General features: G+C 46.2%; 2 protein-coding genes across 4 annotated transcripts; one reads left to right on the top strand and one right to left on the bottom strand.

Annotated features, from left to right (window-relative positions):
* Positions 1 to 631: 631 nt before the first annotated feature.
* Positions 632 to 4,929, top strand: nr5a5 (nuclear receptor subfamily 5, group A, member 5). 2 transcript variants are annotated; one of them, XM_061302610.1, is made up of 7 exons: positions 632 to 841; positions 1,678 to 1,793; positions 1,852 to 1,993; positions 2,308 to 3,011; positions 3,369 to 3,488; positions 3,568 to 3,671; positions 4,279 to 4,929. In XM_061302610.1, exons 1-7 carry the CDS (start codon positions 730 to 732, stop codon positions 4,403 to 4,405), a joined length of 1,425 nt encoding a protein of 474 aa, XP_061158594.1. In that variant the 5' UTR covers positions 632 to 729; the 3' UTR covers positions 4,406 to 4,929. The 2 variants fall into 2 exon arrangements, with proteins under 2 accessions (XP_061158594.1, XP_061158593.1); XM_061302609.1 differs by having other exon boundaries at positions 3,568 to 3,715.
* On the bottom strand, positions 4,690 to 21,522 carry camsap3 (calmodulin regulated spectrin-associated protein family, member 3). Of its 2 annotated transcripts, none has more exons than XM_061302534.1 (17): positions 21,021 to 21,522; positions 16,258 to 16,523; positions 12,233 to 12,373; positions 12,052 to 12,147; positions 10,817 to 10,955; positions 10,614 to 10,753; positions 10,426 to 10,510; positions 10,139 to 10,181; positions 10,009 to 10,064; positions 9,748 to 9,814; positions 7,771 to 9,679; positions 7,586 to 7,698; positions 7,208 to 7,500; positions 7,032 to 7,125; positions 6,811 to 6,923; positions 6,538 to 6,656; positions 4,690 to 6,465 (listed from the first exon to the last, which is right to left on the bottom strand). In XM_061302534.1, the coding sequence occupies exons 1-17, from the start codon at positions 21,145 to 21,147 to the stop codon at positions 6,166 to 6,168; spliced, it is 4,101 nt and encodes a 1,366-aa protein (XP_061158518.1). In that variant the 5' UTR covers positions 21,148 to 21,522; the 3' UTR covers positions 4,690 to 6,165. The 2 variants fall into 2 exon arrangements, with proteins under 2 accessions (XP_061158518.1, XP_061158519.1); XM_061302535.1 differs by having other exon boundaries at positions 9,748 to 9,778.
* Positions 21,523 to 21,549: the final 27 nt, after the last annotated feature.

The raw sequence follows: 21,549 nt of genomic DNA, 5'->3' as shown, positions 1-21,549 counted from the left end.
AAATCACCTCTGACCCTGCTTTTGCTGAGTTTTAAGTACATTTTTAAAAATAACGAGACCTTTTTTGCACTCTGTCTGTAACAATCTCAAGTATGATGAGTGTGAAGATTTAATTCAAGTTTGAGAAGTATCACTCAAGGCTTGTGTCATTGAAAGTGTCCTTTACATCCGATTTAATTATTTTTAACGCAGTATATTATTTTATAAAGTATAGTTATTATAGAGTGCTATTAAATAAAAAAGATAAAATTGTATTTTTTGGGCAGGAGGATTACAAGATGCTTTTTGTACCATTTCTATCAATGATGGAGGGGTTGTTTCGTAATGCGCTTCCTTGGCGACTCCATAAACAATACACAATACAAAGGCACAAAATGAAGATATGAAATCTGTGAATGGCCACAATTTGCAGCGGTGGTGAGTGTTATCTTATCGCGCTTCCAGCTCGAGAAGAAATGGTTCACTGACTTCACTACAGTAACATTCCAGCAGGTGGCTATACGACTGACTGTCTAGGTCCTAGACTCTAGGACGTAGGCTAGGAGTGCCAGTCAGGAGAGGGTTTTTTTTTTTTACGACTAGCGATCAAAGTCCACATGTGGCCCTCAACCGATTGTCAGTCCACCGGGTGCGCTCGGGGTTGGGTGGTGTGCGTCCGCTCCCCGTTGTACCCGAGACTATGAAGACCTGAGCTGACCCGACCGTGGACCTGTCGCCCCTCGAGACAATATGGACTTCCCTGATCAATTCCAAGAACAGCCGCCGCAACAGGAACAGGCTTCTGGTGCCAAGACGGACAACTACCATGAGGACATCTTTCCTTTAGAAGAAGCATCAACGTGTGAGTAATAACACTGATCATGTCATTAGGTGCACCTTGCCCAGTTCAGGCCGTATTCATTCAATTTAATGCTAAGTGTCGTTTTCACGGAATCATACCGAGAGAAAACATGCCAATGACCCAAGAGGCATGTGCGTGCAAAAGTAACGTGGCTAAATTGGAAGACCAAACTGTCTGAAGCAGGTTTATAGAGCGCCTTCCATTGTGCAGATATCATAAAAGTCGACTGCTGGGTGAAAGAGATTCCGATGGAAGTCATTATCTACCGGGGCCAATGTTAATTATGTAAGTGTCGTATCTATGATGACGCATATCAAACTGAATGGTGACACATGGCTGTGTTTCACTATTGAATGGTGAATTACTCGAATACAACACTTTTACAGTTTGTGACACAGCCCTACATAAGACACCGTGCAAAACTCTTCACTTAGCAATCATGTCATGACCATTTATGGTTCTCGCAAGTGATTCAGCAATAAAAAATTATTCTTGAGATACGGGGGGCTGTCTTCCAAGTTTTCAAGATACTAGTGCAAGGGTAAGCTTGAGATATCAAGTGCTGGCCCGTGGCAGGTGACTCACTTCAACTCACTTTACGACAAGCAAAGATGATTTGAGATGAGCGGAAAAAATGTCGGACGGTCGAACTGCGTGAATGGAAGGAAAAAAAAAAACAAAAAAAAAACAGGGAGTTCCTGTTAGAAAGCACGTGTTATCACTCGCTCGGAACTTCATCAGTTCACAACTTATCTCGGCCTGTGACGCGCAAGCAAATATTGTCAGCTACAGCATGTATCTTTAAACTTGGTTGTGTTTTTACTGCGCTTGCTCAGCTCAGGAGTCACGGCGGAACGCGGACGCCAGACCCGAACCCGGCGAGGGATGTCCAGTGTGCGGGGATAAAATATCGGGGTACCACTACGGCCTGCTCACCTGCGAGAGCTGCAAGGTAAAGCGGACGACATCAAGCCGCGTGTCAAAATGTCTAACTGGTGGCGTCTCGGCAGGGTTTCTTCAAGCGCTCCGTGCAGAACAACAAACGCTACACTTGCGCAGAGGGACAGAGCTGCCCGATGAACGTCGCCCAGAGGAAGCGCTGCCCCTCCTGTCGCTTTCAAAAGTGTCTGACGGTGGGCATGAAGACAGAAGGTATGTCTTGAGAACGCGTGCCCTTTGTTCATGGGCAACACTGATTTTGCTCCACTGACACGCATGTGCTCATCTCTGTATCTGGGAGGTCATAAAATTCAACATGAGCACCACTTGTGATGGATGACCCAGTTTACATAAGACGATTTTATAGTGCGGAGATAAGCTAGGTTCTTAAAAAAAAAAAAAAGAGCGCTGCAGCAGAACACCAATTTGACTACAGCACAATGTCAATTCAAATTAAAATAATTATTAAAATAAATTGATAAATTTGAAATGTCTAAACATTGTGTGTTTTATGCCCTGTGGGACAGCCGTGAGAGCGGACCGCATGCGAGGCGGCAGGAACAAGTTCGGACCCTTCTACAGGCAGATGAAAGAACAAAAAGTGCACCCCCAGGCCAACACCGCCCCCTATAGGACCAAAATGGAAACAACGCAAAGGCTTTGGCCTGCAGCTACTAGTGACTGTTCATTCATGCGCAACCCCACGAGCGCTCCCATGTCTCCGGACGCTTTCCACCAATCACACATGTATCCCCCCTTGCCTTTAGACTGCACTATGAACGACGACAGGGTGGTCCCTCCTCCGCCACTTCCCTACAGCGGAATTCGTCACCAGACATTCCCCGGTTACCTCCCGGAGGAACTACAACTGCCTCTGGGCTACAGCCCGACTCCTTCACACTACCCCACGCACAGAACCCCGAGCAGCACGTACATGTTACGAACCCCCTCGACTTCGCCGTGCTCAAGCGTCCCATCCACCCCACCCGGCCCCGTCAACTGCTCGGCCCCCCACGGCGCCCACTCGGCCTTTCTCGCTCAGCTCCTGGAAGGGGAGCAAGACGAGAGTCAGCTATGCGCCAAGGTGGTGGCCAGTCTGCAGAGGGAACAGGCCAACCGAGGCAAGCACGACTGCCTCAACACGTTTAGTATCATGTGCAAAATGGCGGACCAAACTTTGTTTAGTTTGGTGGAGTGGGCCAGGAACAGTTCGCTCTTCAAGGAGCTCAAGGTGAACAGCTTTACAGATCATAGAGGCATCAACGGAAATGTAACAGTCATGCCAAGCAACTACGTCGAATTAAGGAAATGGGCTTCATTTCGTTGGGAAACGTCAAAGTGATTTGCCTCCATCTTGTGGCATAAATAGGCAATTACAAGCCTTTTGCTTTGGCGCTCAATTACTCGCACAGGGCTCAGTCTCAATTCACTGTAAAACTATTTTTAGGAGTATTTTTCATATTTTTGTTGATTGACTGCAGGGAAAAAAAAAACATCCTACATCTGAGCTACCAAATACAGTGGTGACATCTACAGAGTTTTATTAGAATAGTCATTACCTTGACACACTTGTTCTTCTACCTCAAAGGTGGAAGACCAGATGGTCCTTCTACAGAGTTGCTGGAGTGAGCTGCTGGTTCTGGACCATCTCTGCAGACAGGTCAACTATGGAAAAGAGGGTTGCATATATCTGGTCATGGGACAACAGGTAATGGGCGCCACTCAAAAGTTTAAGAAAAAGGTGTCGATTGCAAATGGAACACGTCTATCATTCTCCTCCTCCCTAGATCGAGATGTCAACCATCATTTCTCAAGCAGGAGCCACACTCAGCAGTTTGGTTACCAGAACACAGGATTTGGTGTCCAAACTGAAGGCACTCCACTTTGACAGGCACGAGTTTGTCTGTCTCAAATATTTGGTGCTTTTTAACCCCGGTGAGCTTCTCATTTCCTCAGCAGAGAGGAATGCAACAACGAATGTGGAATTACACTAAGAACAATAACATAGGTTAATAGATATTACCATAAAGGATGTAAGTAGTAAAATATAGCGACCGACATTAGAGAACTATGCTATGGCGCCATCTAGGGGCTTCTTGTGGCTGAAGTATGTTTAGGAATTTAATGCAGGGAAAGAAATAGTCCTTAAAGTACTTTTTAACCGAGTAAAATATAAAATAGGCATGGACATGTGACTCAAACGCCGTTACCTTGCTACCAAATGTACCGTCGTCATCTATTGCAGCAACAACTCAAATGCAATGTTCGCGAAAATGGCATTGCAAACTGTAAACAAACCAGCGTTAGCCAAAGTTGTTATGCTAGTAAGGTGACTTGCAGTCGCACAAATGCGGTTTTAAAACGAACAGTAAACAATATTTTATCAAATAAAATAACTGACGAATACAAACGCTAAAGCACTTCAACTGACAGAAAATGTTGTAGGTATACCTTGAGAGATATTTGAGTAAATCTAATGTGTGTTTGTGTTGGCGTAGATGTGAAGTCCGTGCAAAGTCGGCAGCAAGTGGAGCACACGCAAGAGAGAGTGAACAGGGCGCTGATGGAGCACACGCAGAGGACTCACCCGGGACATTCGGACAAATTTGGCCAGTTGCTGCTTAGGCTGCCCGAGGTGCGCAGCATCAGCTTGCAGGTGGAGGAATATTTGTACCAGCGCCACCTGCTGGGTGATTTACCCTGTAACTCTCTGCTTACTGAGATGCTGCACACCAAACACAGCTGAGATCACTTTTGAAAACGTTGCAACTTCATATGACAGTCAAATTAAAATAGGGATTGTTTTTTTTTTCTTTTTTTTTTGTTTACATGGTGACGACCTCAACCTGCTGCTGTGATGTAAATAAATAAAATAAAAAATGATAACAGATGGAACAACAAAAAATGACTGATTTAAAAATGATTTTTATTCTGGTCTTGATGCCAAGGAGAGACAATGAGTGATAAGTATACACGTACTGGCACAGATTTGATGAAAAGAAAAAAAAAAGAAAAAAACTCATGACACCTAAAGGAGCAGGGAAGGATGCTACCTGAACCCACAGAAATACAACCTGAAATTAAACATAAATCGAAAGCAAACTAAATAAATAGATCCCCACGGGTGGCAAGAATTTTAGGGGGGAGGATTGCACAGAATCAAAATAATGTCATTGCATAACCACATACTACTTTTGATAAACAAATAAATACAAGCGTCACATCCATAATTCATGTGCACACGTTCTTGTTTTTTTTTTTTGTTTTTGTTTTTATTTTTCTGTATTCGCATCTGTATTCAAATGTCATTCATAACACGTGTTGGAGGCAGTCAGTGATTTTTTTGTTTTTAAGAGGCGGTACAAGGAAGATAACGGTGGCCAATTAACCATGGCAACTACATCACTGGCAACTACAATTGTGATTGCAAAAAGTTTGGCCATTTTACATTTCTCCAATTTGACACAAAAGAGTCAAAATAGTGTCTTGTATATTTACGGCTGCTACAGTCCAGAATAATCCTTCATCAAGAAGCCTGGACAGACAAGAAGGAAATCAATTCATGGTCATAAACAAGCTCCCCGGCGACAAAACGTTTTTCTTTTACGCACTCATTTGCTCCCAAGCACACATCCAACCAACACTTACGCAGCAGACTAGCTTATTCCGAGCTTACAAAAGGGAAATATGCAGCTTTTATTTAGAAGCAAATTATCCTTGAAAAGTGATCAGCATTCTTTATGTGTCAAATCAGCATCGCTGAGCAAAGTACAAACACGAGCCCTCCTCCATTGTTTTCTTTCCAGTTGTGTTTCTAAGCGCACCGTGTGTCAATCCAGCAAACAATAAAAAATTGACATCCAGATGTCTTTACAGCAGAGCGAGTCGAATGCACGGGCGGCAGGCGGGGATCACCGACATTCATACGAAAGCCGTCTTTTTCCAGATGTGACCTCGCCTTTCAGTCGGCTGTCTAGCCATCGAGCCCTAGAGAGGAGAAGAAAAGGCAATGGAGAAAAAAAAAAAGCGGGAAGCCGGAGGGAGAGGCGTGGGAAATTCTCCGGCCTTTAAATGTTGTTGCACGAAGGCAAAGCAGTGAAGTTGTCTCAACTTGAGTCTTGGGCCAAGAAAAGGCAAAAGATGTTAGAGGAGACGGAGCGTGAGGAACGACACCGAATGCCCCTACGCCAACATTCTTTTTTCCCCGCATACAATCATAAATCCAGAAGCTCCGAGGAGGGAAGCAATCATAGGGATTCATCCGTTTTCTTGGCACATAGCGTTGATTGTTCTCAGTCACTCCATTCGTCTGCTACTAAGATAAAAAAAAAAAAAAAAGTTCCCCAGACTGGCCAGAATAGAAAACCTGAATCGCAACGGTGTGTTCATTTTGGGGTGGCGAGCTTCTTGGGAGTTCCCGGGCGCTTTTGCCACAAGTGTCCGGGGATGGTGATGGCGTCCACGCTCATGGACATGGTCTTGGACGGGATGGCGGTGAACTGCTTGCGGTCCGAGTTGTACTTATAGATGGACTCCACCATGTCCAGCGTGATAACACGAGGCCCGATGCCGGTGAGCCGCGACATCTCTTCCGTTTCGGGGTTCATGGTGTACACCGCCCGGAACTGGCAACTGGAGTCCCTGAAGAGGATGAGGAAATGGTTGGCTGTGCTCTTCTCCATTTCCTGCGGAAAAATATGGAACACGTTACGACGGACCTCGGTGTCGGACTTTGACACGGCGAGCGGAGAGCTCACCTCTACAATCTTGTTTTTCTGGGGTTCGTTGACCTTGCCGGCCAGACAGCAGCGTGAGATGGCATTATGGATGATGAACTTGTTGGACTTAAAGCTTGGCTCTTTATATAGCTTTGGTCCTGGGAAAAAAAATATATATATATGCTTGTCAATTTGAAAGTGTCAAATAAATAAAAATTTTAGAATACATAAATAAATAAATATATATAATATTTTTTTTTAGAAATCACACTTTACTGAACACATCAAGTCACAGTTAACGTTGAGTCTAACCTGTGTACTCGGGGATGGAGGCAGTGGAGGAAACCGTGGAGCCGTTTTCCCAGTCGCCGTTGTGAGCGCTCATTCTTCCCGGCGACATGAGACGGGAGGGAGAGTGCGAACGACTGGTGAGAGGAAAGGAGAAGAGAGTTTTTTTCCCCGCAATTAATCAGTTAAAAAAAAAAAAAAAACCCAAGAAGATACTTCTGTACTTGTGAATCCTGTTTTGTTACCTGGTAGATCTCCTGACAGTCAAGCCTCCAGAGTCATGCGTCATGGAGGACAAGTTCATGGTGGATTGGGAGTAGACTTTGTTCAGCCGGCTGCCTACAAGGGGAAAAACAAAAACATATCAGCAAAAGAACTAAAAGGGAAGAAGCTGTCGCTTTGAGACAGAGACTGGAGTTACCCAGGAGACCCTTGACGGGGCTGTGCGCGAGGGCCGAGTCGTCCCTGAACACGGTCTTGGGTCTCTGCTTCTTGACACCGCGCACGGTGGTGGGCTTTTGTCTGAGCACCTTGTCCAGGTCCTCCATGATCTTCAGCTGATGCCTGCGTTCGTACTCCTGCCGCGTGAAATCTCCTCGGCGCTGGGGAGTTCCCTCGGCCGAGGGGGTGTGCGACGCTGGGGGGGTGCCGGGGGTCTGGGGTCGGTCCTCGCTTTTGTTGCCCCAGCCTTCGATGACCATCCACTGAGGCTTGCTGAGGTGAGGACAGAGAAGAGAAGATTTTTTTCAATTAATTCACAGCCTACAATTTAGAAAGGGACAAAGGCAGAAGAACCCACTCTTTGTCCTGTTCCTGCTTGCGTTTCCTCATCTCCTCTGTCCGCTTCTGCTGTTTCTCCAGCAAGGCAGCTTTCCTCTGCGCCATCTCATCTTCAGGTCGTACCTTGTCGTCCTAAAGAGGAGGAGCAGTTTTAGGATGGTGGCAAGTCATCCAGTTCACACAAAGCAGCTTTTCATGTCCTACCTTGAAGAAGAAACCGACTCCTGATTTCGCCTCCGGCTCGTCGGGCAAAGGATCCTCGTCCTCCTCTGCATTTCCTTGCAGTGAAGACAGCGAGATCTCGATGAGGCTACTCCGTTTGCCGTTGACGGCCGCGGGCGGGACGTCGCTCTCGAAGGAGCATTCGGACGGGGCGCCGGAGCTGGAGCCCCCTCTTGCCGCCCCCTCCTTCCTGCTGGCATGCGAGGGCCTGGCTTCCACGTCCACGCTGAATATACTTTCGTCGTCGTTGGAGCCCACTTCGGAGAGGATGTCATCTGTGGGATGATGCCGAGTCGGCGTTGGAGTGAGCGTCGCTGTGGAGATGGGCGTGGCAGCGAGAGAGCGAACCTCGTCAAAGCTATCGGCGTCGCCGATGGAGAACGAGGACGACGTCTGGATTTGAGACTGCGAGGGGTTCACCCGACGAAGATGGGGAATGCGGTCAACGCTCGTCGGCACGTTGATATGCCTCGATAGAGCCGGGAATCGTCCCTCTGTGGGGCGATTGTGTTTGGGGCTCTTAGGGGGCATGGACTGAGTTCTACGATGGACCACTTGAGGAGACTTTGGAGGGGTGGTGTGGGTGGCCAGCTTGCGGGATGGCGAAGGTGAGGCTGAATTCAAGTCCCGGGTGGATTCCCGTGAGAGGCGTGCGGGGGAGGGGGACGGCGTGGAAGTCTTGGGGCTGGGTGGGATGACCCAGGATTTGTTGCCAGGAACTTTCTTCTGCACCAGTTGGTTCTGCTGCTCGGTGAGCCGCTGCATGTCGCTCTGAAGCGAACTGAGCGCGGCAGTCAACTTAGATACGGCGTTGTTGTAGTCCCCAAGTGGCGCTGCCGGTTTTTCTCCGGGTGTACTTGCCTTGTCTTTGGTGAGACCGAGTCCCCCTTTAACGTGACTTTCACGCTCGCCGTCCTCCACGCTGGCCAGCCGTTCCTCCAGCGTCAACCGAGCGAGGTCTTCTTCGGCGGAGGAGGGGCCTTCTTTGGCCTCGCCGTCCTCCTCCTTCTTCAGCTGTAGAAAGGCGCTCTTCCCCAGCCTTTGCCGATGCTTGGCAAAGATGGCCTCGATGCGCTTCTTCTGGGCTTCGATGGCCCGCCGCTTTTCCTCCAGACGTACGCCGAGCTCTGACATTTCATTGGTGAGCTGAGGGCTCTTGCCGGGGCTTTCTTCAAACTTCACGTCCCACGTGGTGGCGGGCGGAACAGAGTCGTCACTGCCTTTGCGAGAGTCTTCACTTTGCTTCTTTTTGCGTTCCGCAAAGCTGGTCATCTTTACGCCGCTGTCCGACTGGGCTCCGGGTGTGCCGGGCATGGACTGAGCCCGAGGTGTGTCCTCCGAGGCATCAGAATCCACGCTGCCGTCTCTTAAGACCGAGTCGTCGTCACGTGAGCATTCCGAAGTATTTCTGGTTCGAGTGGGCCCTTTGGACCGGTGCATCATTCCTGAGCGGGCCGGGGCCGAGCAGCTGACGGGCGCCGACCTTCTGTGATGTCTCGAGCTGGCGGGGTCGTCCGGAGAGTGGAGGTAGAAGCCGTCGGGAGCGCCGTCGGGATGCAAGCGAGGCTCCAACTTTCTCTCGTTGTGAATGATCTGGAGGGCCTCTTCGATGGTCGGCAGCTCCCCCGTTTCAGTCGCCCCGATGCCGTTCTCCGCTAATATCGGATGATCGGGACTCTGGGTGCACCAGGAGGCTCTGTGGACGCCGTTGGAAGCGGACGCTTTGCCCAGGTGCTCGGGAGGCATGAAGGGCGATCGAGTCACGTTTGGGCTGAGTGGAGCGAGCTGGTCCGAGCTCAGCGATCGCGTTATCACCGGGTTGCCCATCACAATGTCCACGTCGCTGTCCAGGCCGAAAGGAATGCTGAAGGAAACGGCTGACAGGGGGCGGCTAGGCAGAAAACAAAACATGTGTGAGTCCAAATAAAACACGCTGTTGACTTGGTCGCAAATACGCACCTTTTCTTGCTCCACGTCTTTCCAACTCCTTCTAAATGAGACATTGAGGTAGAGTGATTCAAAGACCCTACGCACGGTGGAACACACACACACACGCACAAAGTAAAAGCATGCGCGCACACAAACACCGCACATGAAACTGCAACATGGATTTTTTAAATTAATCATGCCAAAAGAAACAAGTGCTTGAAATGCGGGTACATTGAATTCAAAGGTTTATAATCATGACAAGATATTTTGCACGATGAATCGTAATCTCACCTGATGCAGGGGAGGAAATTGGGAGGAAAGGCTTCTTTAAGATAGATGGAGAAGTGCTGTGAAGCGGAAACACATGAAAAATAGCTTCATGGCTCGCTCCAATTCCGTTTGTATTCATGAGGTATCTCACCTATTACTGCTCACACCGCGGGGCGTCGATGGTGTGCAGCCGTCTGAGGGAACAGAACACAACTGGCAAATTGAATCACAAATATCAAATTGTATTACTTCATCAAGAAATAATGGACCTCAGTTGAAAATGGTCTTCTGTTTACGCCACATTTACAAAGGAAGTCAGAATTACAGAAAATATTCGTTTGAATCAAATAACACAGAGTCGCTGCACCGACTCGTTCATTCATTCAGCGAGATGATACAAACGTGTTCCCAAAGGAAGAGTCAATGATTGACGCTTACTCAACGTGTCCACCGGTTGAACAAAATCTGGCCTTTGCACTTCGAACCAGTGGAGCAGCTCTGCTACAAAGCTGAGCGTGTTGAGCTGAGGAAAAAAAAGGAAGAAAAACAAATCACACGGGAGGGAAAAGTGAGTTACGCAATATTTTGCCATGCGATGAATAGTCAAGAGGGATGAACGTCAGTACCCGAAGCTCTTGAGGCGCGTAGAGCAAATCCTCCAAGGCCAAGTGGCAGCAGCTCTTCAGGCAGCTGTCGCAGAACTCGCGGATGAACTGCAGGTTGTGCAAGCTGTCTGTGGCCGACATGGTCTCCTTCATGCAAACATCTAGAGGGACAAGACCACATGAAGTTCAACACCTGCGCAGTTCAGATGCTAGCAAGTTGCTACCTTCAAGTCTTAGCAGGCCGGGGCAGTAGTAATGTAGGACAGCGGCGATAGCACAGCCGCTAGAGAGGTCTCGGACTTTGTTCACCGCCGGGAAGACGGGGTTCTGTTTGGACTGAACTTTATCCTTTCTGTAGCGAAGCTGAAACATACAAATAAAAGCAATAAGACAACAAGAAACTGACCGGAAATGCTGTTGGGACGATGCAAATACGTCCCCTAGTGGTTGTGAACGCCACGTGCTGAGATTTTCATGATCTTGTTTAAATAAACAGGTACAGCTTTAAAAAATTCAAAAACTTATTTCAATAGTTTCATTGAAAAAGGGAAAATCTTATCGATCCACAACACCTACATTAAAATATTTGATGATTTTATAATTTTAATGATTGTACCTTCCAGCTAACCAAAAGGCAAAAATCCTCATTTCACAAAATTAGATGATTAAATAAGAAACAATTAGTTATTTTTACGAAAGAAACTAGGTAATAATTGGCCTTCGGAAAAATATTGCACGTGTTTGTTGCTTTCTTGTTGTTCCGAATGGAAAAATGAACAGTGCAGACTGTAAACAAATGAGGTAGAAGCTAAACAAAGAGTTACATTGTGTAGAACAGGTGCAAACATGCTCTTGCCGTGTTTCTGTATGGGGAACGCGTAAAGATGGAACAAAAGCAAAGAGTTAAGGGTGTGATCACAAATTCCCACATGTAAACAAAGCACCGCTGTTATTACCATTCAAACATGTGCAGACATGCTTGGCCATCATGCACCCGCTCGCGGCTTAATCAACTGTGTCGCAGCCTGTACTTGCAGAACTCAAATTAAATGTAGCCAAACAAAAAAAAACAAAAAGAAACCTCTAACCTGTCAGACATTTGATGAGGACACTGGAGGAATGGAGGGGGAAAGGAGCAGAGCAAAGAAAGGGAACTTACAGGAACTAGTTTCCAGTACCAGCGAGTAGGACACTGTCAAAGAGGCATTTAAGGACAGCAAGGCGACAGAGAAGAGAAAAAGGAGAAATGGAGGACAGGAGCACAAAGAGAGATTTAAAACACTACAGTGAAGGACGGAGAGGTTGCGCAAAAAACAACTGTGGAGCTTCTTGCAAACCACCTGGCAGGATTATTTCGTATCACCATATAAATGTGCTGGAGCAAAATAGGATTGTCATCTTGCAAATGTAGAAAAAACGGGGCGAGTTTGGATACAACGGCGGCGAGATAAATACTCACAGCAGGTTGAAGAGGTTGGAGCTCATTCTCGGTGACGGCTTGAGGGCTTTGTTCAGTTTGGGCTCCTTCTGTGAGTTCCTTCAGCCTCTGGTTGAGCTGAACGCGTCAAAGCAAGTTGATTAACGCTGTCAACAGTCCAAACATAGGTGCCTTCAAATATTTCTGTTTAGTGTCCACTGACCGTGTTAACCCAGTGTAGCAGAGCATCTTCCCAGCTCAAAGTCCCGTCCAGGAGGTGTTGAGAAGCGCCCGACTTGACCGAAGTCACCGTCTCCGAGGCTCCCACGGCCATCAGGGCGTCCATCATGGCCAGGTGAGCACTCTGCAAGGAGAAATGGGACAGAACATAAACTTAAAAAAATCATAAATCAAATTCAACTTGTTTTTCAATTTAGAAGCCATGACTTTTGCTAACGTGGATTTACACAGAGTCTCCTGTAGGCGTCAGCAGAAGCCAAATACGAGTCAGCAGAAAAAAAAACACGTCAATCGAAGAAACTGACCTTTAGACTCGTATGTGTTCGGTCGTTAAATCATTACATTGGAAGCAGATCAGCGATATGGTCACATGTACTGTATGCTTGTGTGTGGGTGGGGGGGGAGTCGGAGTCATCCAGCATTGTTTGCATTTGGAGTTATGTCACAGACTCCATCCAGTTGTTAGACTCCCTCCAATGCTAAGTGCACGCTCTCGTAAGCGCAGACAGAACCTTTTAGCGGCCGGAGTACATTAAAAGACGGCTCACATTCTTTCAAACGGCTCAACAGGGCCCCTCTCACCTGACTAACAACACCGGCCTCCTAATTAATTGTCACCAGCAGCACATTCTGCTCATGGGTCTAGTCCAACGTTGAGCCTAATCTGTCCAAATCGGTGGCTGCTCTCTTTGAGGCGGCATTAATTCCACTTTACAGGCTCAGACATTCCCGCATGGGCCGGCCGGCGATGGGGTCGCTCCAGCTGCGCGCACACACGCACGCATGCATGAATCTCGTCCGGCAAAGTGCTGACCTTTGCCGGTCACGTGCCAGCAAGCGCTTGTCTGACAGTTTTTTGAGGCAGACGCGGCAGCCCTTCCTGACATGATGGCCGAGGGCAGGAATGCCTCGTCCGTGTCTGCAGGGAGCTTTTTTGCTCCACTGTGTAGATGATGCACCGCTGTAGCAGCAGAAAATAGGACAAACGGACAGTGCATGCTGATGAAAAATGGAATAATCCTCTCAGAGCTCACAATTCAACTTGGTCATGACTAACTCTTTATTTATAATGGTTACGCAAATTGGATTACACCATTATCAATTTTGTATCATTACGAAAATATAAACGTGAGGTGAGAAGACTCAGCATTTCGTGCACAAGGCAGTTCACCTGACAAAACACTTTCATAGGACTGTCTGATCTTTAGACGAGTTCGGTGAGGCTGCTTTGAAAATATAAACACATCAAAACATGTTTGGTTATTATTCCACGCCCAGCAACAAGAGATGGAAGCAGACATAAACAGGCTGGCGAGAGTGTTAATTAATCAGAGGAGTAATTTATGAACAAGTGGAAAAAGAAAAGGAGGGGGAGGGCGGTGTTTGTTGTTAGAACCCCCCCCCCCCCCCATCTTATGAGTGGGCCGGTCCAGTCTCCCTAATGAGAGGAGAGAGAGGAGCCACTCTAGAATGCATGAGGCAGAGGCTGCCAGATCGCCATGACAACCAGCCAGCTGACCCACAATGCACCTCAACTCAAACCTTGGCCTCTGAGCTAGAAAAAAAAAAAAAAAAAAGAATCTCCACGTTCCTGCCTTACAAGTATCAGTTCCTGAGTGACCCATGTGACGAATCAGTGCTCCCCTCCATGAGCCTCATCAGCAGAGCAACTTGGGAAATATGCGTGTCAAAGTGTTGCGGGCGGCAAACAAATAACAGCGGGGCATTTTTTTGGCTCATTAAGCAAGATTATGACGAGGGCACGGCCCGATTATGTCTGAAATATGACTCAACAACACCCCGCCCCCACGCCGGTCTTGAATCTGGCCCAATAAGCATTGGCATCATAAAAGGTCCTGGAATATTTATTTCTGCCTTTATTTTTTCTAATCATTAAATTTAAAATCATTGGTTAATGTTATTTATATGAGTAAAATCTATTCTAATCCATTTTAAAATATACTATTTATATACTATCAAATTATTAGAAGTGCATTTATATTAAAAAAAAATTATAATCAAGAATGATAAAATAAAAATCCTTATTGATTAATTCATTATTACTGTGATTCTAATGACTGCAAACACTTTTGTGTGATTAAATGGGCAATAAAAAAAGGAAAACACTGCACAGTGTAAATGAAAACGAAGCAAATCAGTTTGATGTTGGTAGACGGACCCCCTTGCGCTTCGCTCGGCTGTGTCATCCAATCACAAGGCATGACGTTCAGTCTGCGTGGCAGATTATCTCTAATCTTCACATATCTTTACCCTCAATCTGAGGAGTAGTGCAAGCCAGGCCTCCACCAAAAAAAAGCGTCAAGATAACGTCACTTTCAGGAGGAATGTTCTGGTAACTGTTTTGTTGGACATTATCAAAATAAACCTTCGCTTTGGCAGCAGCAGATACGGTTCGTTAGCTCAGTTTGAATCAAATCAAGTAAACAAGTTCAAAACAAATGAAAGCGTTGTTCAGGTTAAAGAATACGCCGAAAAAAACAGAAAAGTATCTAACATGATTATATGCAAGCCTGCATCTAGTTTCTGATAAAAGAGTTGGCGATGATACCATTCCGTGAAATAATTGTTGGGTTTAACGCGTGACGATAAAAAGAACAGTGTGTGATTTCTGTGACGACGTGACTAAAGTGCTACTCGGACACAAATTGCGCTGTGCGTCGCTTTCTAGACAGCAGATATGCCGAGCTCGTTTGTGATGCGGGTGCGGCCTACAACTTGACACGGACGGGACAAAGATTAGACTTGATTGACACTGTCAGAAGTTTCCATCTGACTACACCAAACGCATGGCAGCGAAAACGACACACTTGATGCAAAGCTTTGATGTACGTGACCCAGATTGGCTTCGGATGGACGGGATGATGCAGCGAGGAAAAAAAATAAATAATAATAACCAGCCAAAAAAGGGGTTTAGTGGATGGGATTTGGATCGGAGGCACGCAAGCGACACGTTTTCCCGCCATCGTTCTGTAATGACCTTCTTAAAAACAGGTTCCCACTGAGGAAGAAAGTTGTCGAGAGGTTACACGTGACTAAATTACCAAGAAAACAGTCGGCCTCTTTCAGGGAAGCTAATTGCTGGCGGATCCTCAAGACGATCATTTTCAAAGCCGTGTGAGCGAGCGAGGGTGAGGGACGGACAGTGGTTCATTGTCAAAAAAGAGAAAAAAAAGGGAAGGGGGGCGAGAGGACAAACCAGTTTCGCTGGACTTGTCTTACAAGGCCCAGCCTGGGGTGTTCACAAGATCCTGAGTTTCATCAGAACCGCTCGGGCTATTGTTCTGTTTGGGAGCATCCATTGTAGCGCCCTCCACATACCCCGGAATACAAACCCTTGCACAAACGTGACCACATACACTGATACGTTCTGGGGGCATAATGGCGGAGGATTCGGTTTTACGGCGGGTCAAAGAGGCTTGTGGCTGTCCTGGCAGCTGGATCCACTCATCCTCTGGGATAAGCAGAATGAGTTGGAGGGAGCGATGTAAAAGAGGGGGGGAAGGGAGCACGGATGAATGCACGGGGGTCTTTCAGGAGGTCCTTTAATCCCGCGAATCAAAGCGTAAACAAGACCCAAATTCAAAAGTCCACACGACCAGTAGGACTGGTAGCTCGCCGAGCGGACAGTCTGGCCACATCATTAGGCACACTTGAGAAATTGAATTGAAGGATTTTTTGTTGTCTCTCAAGTAACTGTATTATACTGTACTTATTTTTATGAATATAAATAACAAATGCAAAAAAAACTAAATAAAGAAAATACACTTATCTATGGTTGAGAGAGGTTATTACATCGGAGGCATAAATTTGAATTTGAAGTATATTGTAGAACACAAACGTATGTACTTTAGTTTAACAGACAAAATTGAGCACGAGGGGTCCCATCCCGGGACCCTTTCTATTCCAGTGTGGTACACCTACACAACCTAATGAGAGTAGTTTGCCTTTCAAAAGCACTTTGCATCCTATCCATTAAATATATGTTACCATTTTGATGGGCTTGTGTCGCAGGTCTGCGTCAGTCACCGCTGAGTCAGGCTCTTTGGAGACCAGGTTTCGCTCGGCCAGCAGCTGCAGCAGGGCGACGTTGTCTTTGGGCTGCGAATCGGTTCGGCCTGCCCCCCGTAGCAGGAGGCTGTAGGTGCGGCAATAAAGCTCCGAGGACTGCAAGAGGCGAGTGACGGGCGGTTTAAGGTGCTCCTGCTCATACTGGTCCGAATAGAAGGGATCTCGCAGCTCGGCGGGGACATTTTCTGGCGGGAGACAAAAAACATTGGGTTAAACTGTGCCTCATTGGAGAATCGAGGATTTTATTCAAGAGAGGAAAGGGAATAAAGGCTCAAATTTGGCTACTTATTTATTCCTTCAGATATGAAATTTGAGATTAACTCTAAATCGGATATGTCAAGCTGGCAGCAGACTACAAATAAATCCAAATGTGTAGAATTTTGTAAACTATCACATGTACAGAAGAAAACTAACACACAGCATCGCCTAAGAGGAAACATACATCGTGATACATTGACGGGCTGGCCGTGGATACCTTCATTATATATCTGCTCCGACTGGTTTTCCTGCAAACAGATTACTGAAAACACCCAACACGCCCTCTTTCAAACTGGTTCCTCCACATGTAGGCTGAACCAGAAGCAAACTCAAAGATGCAAAACACACAGAGGCCACATGACCTAAAATGTTGGAATTATGAAACGTGGAAGCGAGATTGAAAATATGGGTGGGTGTCTTAATACTTTTGTGCCCAAGACAAACGTAGAAGCTCTCAATACTTTTGTATAAAAAGACAGGCTTGAACTGAAAGTGTGTCTGCGTCCTCTAGATTACACCTAAGTGTATAAACAATGGGAGTTGTCGCCATATAATGTCACGTAATCGTAAAATACGCAAGCGATCGGCACGGTATCGGAACAACAAAGCGGCCAGCTTCGCCTGAGAAACAACGGGCGTGCAGAACCACTCGACGTGTCATTGAGAATCGTCAAGTTGGGAGTCACGTGGCTCAATACAAAAAAGAAAAAATTGCCCAGAAGGCAAAGTAGGATGCAAATGCCACAAGTTATTAAGAGTTGGATGGATGACATCTGACAAACCCAATCGAGCAATGTTCCGCAGTGTCAGAAGTGACCAACATTTGACCATGTGCCGCCGCGTCCTCTTTATTGATCTATCCAGACTGCCTGCCGGCTGCTTTTGTCACAGATACCGCCGCACGCAAACGGGCGGCGTTAGACGCGATCATATTGGCTATTCAAAAGTATTGGGATGACACACAACTAGAAGTGAAAATCGACAAAAATATGGCATTCATTGGGTTGCGTTTGGGCTTTTTACAAACTACTCCCGCGAAGCATGCAATAATCCAAAATATTTTCCGAATAGGGATCAATATGAGCCTCGATTGATCCTTCTCAATTAGGTGTGCTTGTACTGGTCAGGACCATGTGTAGTTCTTTCGGAAATATAAATAAATCTGGCTGTCACCAAATGTTAGCTCAACCGATGTGGTATGGCTGCTAAATAAGAAGAAAATAATTCTTGGGTTCCATCCAAAATTCAAGCAAATAGAACCAGCACATGCATTCCTGATTGCTGACTAACTCCTCCTTATTATGCGGCGTCTGTGTTTTATTTCACTCAACTATTTTGTTTCAAACGCATCCTGTTTTGTCGCTCTCCCAAATCACATTGTGGCACTGCGGCCCATATGTGACATACGGAGCGGAATGCTGACAGAAGCACTGTCCTTAAACAGGGAAACAAATTAGAGTATCTTCCTTCCTTTCTTTCTTTGGACTGGCAATCTTTTCAGAATTGATCAACCCCATCGATTCTATTGACAGAAAGAACGAACAGACCAGCACAAGCGAATACACCAGGGAAGCCGAGGAGTCTTAAAATTGCATTAAACTGGGCGGCGGCGTCATCCTGTACTGAAGACAACAGTGTGCGATTGCATTACGCATGCCCGAGAGGAGGATTCACAGACAGTGCGACAGAATCTATGCGAGATGATGCTTTTGCTTTTTGTATCGATTATCTTCGCCTCCGGGAGCGTCTTCGGGTTACACGAGGCTTGTTTGTGTGTAGCGTACTTCAACAGATCATTGATGGAGCGCAGTAGCATGAAACACACTACACAGCCATGTACAGTGTGTTAAAGGGTTGGATGGTAAACAAAAGTATCCTGCTCACATCCTTGGCCTGCTGACTCACCATAGCGACCGCTGGTTGGGGGGGGATGAGTAATCATTTCGAGAAGATTCGGAGCACTTTGATAGCGAGACTACAGAGTCGACAATATGTCAATTTGTTATTTTAATCCAGATTTAATAGGCAGTTTTTAATTTGTTTTCCCACTTCTACGACAGTTGAAGTCTGATGCGTTAACAAAGCCCATTTTTCGAATTGATTATAATTGGTTGTCAATCAGAATAAAACAAGATGCAGTACTTCCCTCTTCATGAATGAATAATCTAAAAAAAGCCACGTAAGACTAACCGGGAATGCACACGTTAGCCAGAACAGAACAGGCGAATCAAGAGTTTCTGGTCTCGTTCTGGTGTAAAGCCGCAAAGTCGCTCTGACTCATTTATCCGTCACATCAGTTGTCACCCGGCGTCAAGGCCGGCTTTGGAAATTCTCTACTCGTACACAATCACGACAGCCTTAACCTTGACGCAAAACATAGCTCTGTGTCAGGATAAGACGACTGAGCAGCCAAACGTCGGCCAATCCTGCGCGACAACATTTATTGTGTGACTAATTTGCTACTGTTTGGTCAATAAAGTAAATGCAACGGCGGCCATGTTTATCCTTCACCAACCCCCATTAGATTTGATTCTCAAAATGATAAATTAGCTAACGTCAAACTTATCTTCTGTTTGTAGGTGTGGGAAAAAATAGCAAACCTTGAACATTCTCTGTCTTTTATGCATTCTTTCCTCCTTAACGATTTATTCTTACACAAAGGTAAACATGTATCTGCTGGAAACGTAATCCCTGCAGCGCTTCAAGGCAAACATTTTGCGCCAAGATTTCTTTGCAATCGGATTATTCCAATTACATTCATTAATAATGTGCACAATGCAGCATTTAATCACGTTATGGGACAGAGATAGCAATTAGGAGATTATTCTGGAGGTGAATGCGTAACGCCGGTGGGTGGATCAAACAGCGTCTGTGGGGAGCACCCACTCGAGTTCTGTCAGTTCCAACAACAAGGATCTGCAGGCGACGCTATTATTTATCACAGTCTTGTCATAAGGATGTCTCTGCGACTCTAATTAGGTTTTGGTCAAGCAAGGCACCAGACACCCCGGCAAACCTTCTCAGTATGGCCTTGTGTTTTCCTCACTCAGACTTGATGTCATCGGGGCTGCAGAAGTTGACTCAAGAAAAATAAAAAACGACAATGGGAAACAATCTTTCTAGTCAGCATAACCCTGCAGACTGGAGGAATGGAAAGTGACTTTGACCCAGAGGGCGTGGCTAGGAAGGTGTGTGTGTGTGTTGAGGGGTCAGGGCAAACACAGTAGCTACTGCCGGGAGATCCGGACCCTGGAATTGTGTAAGCAAGCCATGTTTTGCTCATAACATGCTACACTATTCCCACCGTCTGAAACCACAGTAAGTGATCTGAATTAAATGAAACATTGTTCACGGAAATTACTTAAGAGATGTTGTGGGGTGGGAATAAAAGTAATTGAGCAGGATATTTGTTTTTCACTATTTTTTTAAAAAAGCATAACAATGAGTTGAGGGCAAAATACGACCAACTGTAATACCCAAAATAGCATTTGGAGTGAAACGCTGGGGTCATGCAATTATAACAGTAGCTGAGTCACTGCAATAATTATTTGGATGATAAACGGCAAGAATTCAAGGCTTATCAACCCAGAACATTTTCCTCGATTTTGCACATAGAAACATGCATAAATTGGTGCTGATAATAATTTAGGATTGTTCAGCCTTGTTTTGTGATTATCCGTAGCAGTTCATTACATTTGACAGCTTAAAGAAGTTAAAGTGCAGACAGTAAAATACAATTTATGGTACCTAGGAGTAGTTTTTAATAGATGGGTGCGTTCTTCAGCGATAACTTGGGGTCAAACCATTATATTAGTAACCAGCTTCAATTGCTGAGCCAGTAGTGACATGATTATTTAGTTGACGAACTGCAAGGGTCAGTTTTGTGCAGTTCTCTCGAGCTGTGAACCAGTCTAGAAAAGCTCAGACAATCTATTTTGACACCTAACATGGTATTTTCACAGATCAACGCAAGTGAAACCCTGAGGTCATGCAATTTATACATTAACTGTGTTCCCCTACTGATTATTTTAATGATGAACTACAAGAGTCAAGTGTTAGCGGGCCTGTCATCCCAGAGAGGCAGCACATTATCCACGCCCAGTGTGACATGTCAAAAATAATCATCTCACACTGCATAAAAGAATGTTTGCTATGGATTCATTGAAAGATACAAGCAACATCGAAAGGGCAGGGTGGGTCGTTTGTGACACAAATACACCTTCCCCCTCGGAAAGGTGAGCAAGCTATTGAATGAGAACAAGCGTGCTTCCCCCCCTTTCATGTGCACCTCTTTGTGCTGCAAAACCGCTGAGTGGGATGTTGAAACGTTTCCCAGCACACTAGAAAATTAAAAAAAAAAACTCGCAGCGCGATCATAACGGCGTTACGGGCATCGTCCCCGGGGCCTGCGTATGTGAACCTACCTGCACTGCCGTAGGACTTCGCCAACAACCAGGCGACACTTGAGCATATTTTTGCTTTAGTGCAGTCGTACAAATCCAGTGGCTTGATATCGGGGACGACAAAAGTCTTCCTTATGGAATCCACCATGGCGGGGTTGTTAATTAAAAAATACAATGCGATGCTTGGGGGAAAAAAGGCCTCCAAAAGCGCGTCGGAAAAGCTCTAAACAAGCATTGTCACTCCAGTCCGCGATGACGGCTGGGAATACGGATGTGGCTGGAGGATTAAGTCGGGGGAAATATCCAGCCTGGAGCTGCTTCCGAGCCCGCTAACGACCACCTCGCCGCGGTGAAAAGTGCTTGAATCCTTCGTGAAAGGCTCCTTAGGGCCGAAGCGTTGGAGGAAGGCGAGGTTAAAGCGAACAAGAGCCCCGGTTTGTCCTCTTATTCGACCGCATAGCTCTCCGTGTGAGTCGGTGGAGTAGGTTCATGCTGAGCCTCGCCGCCGATGACGGATTACCAGGTGAACGCCGGCAACGTCACTCAACGG

The sequence above is a fragment of the Syngnathus typhle genome, linkage group LG17 (assembly GCF_033458585.1).
Source record: "Syngnathus typhle isolate RoL2023-S1 ecotype Sweden linkage group LG17, RoL_Styp_1.0, whole genome shotgun sequence".
In the NCBI taxonomy this organism is placed as follows: domain Eukaryota; kingdom Metazoa; phylum Chordata; class Actinopteri; order Syngnathiformes; family Syngnathidae; genus Syngnathus; species Syngnathus typhle.
This window is presented reverse-complemented; position numbering and strand designations above follow the sequence as displayed.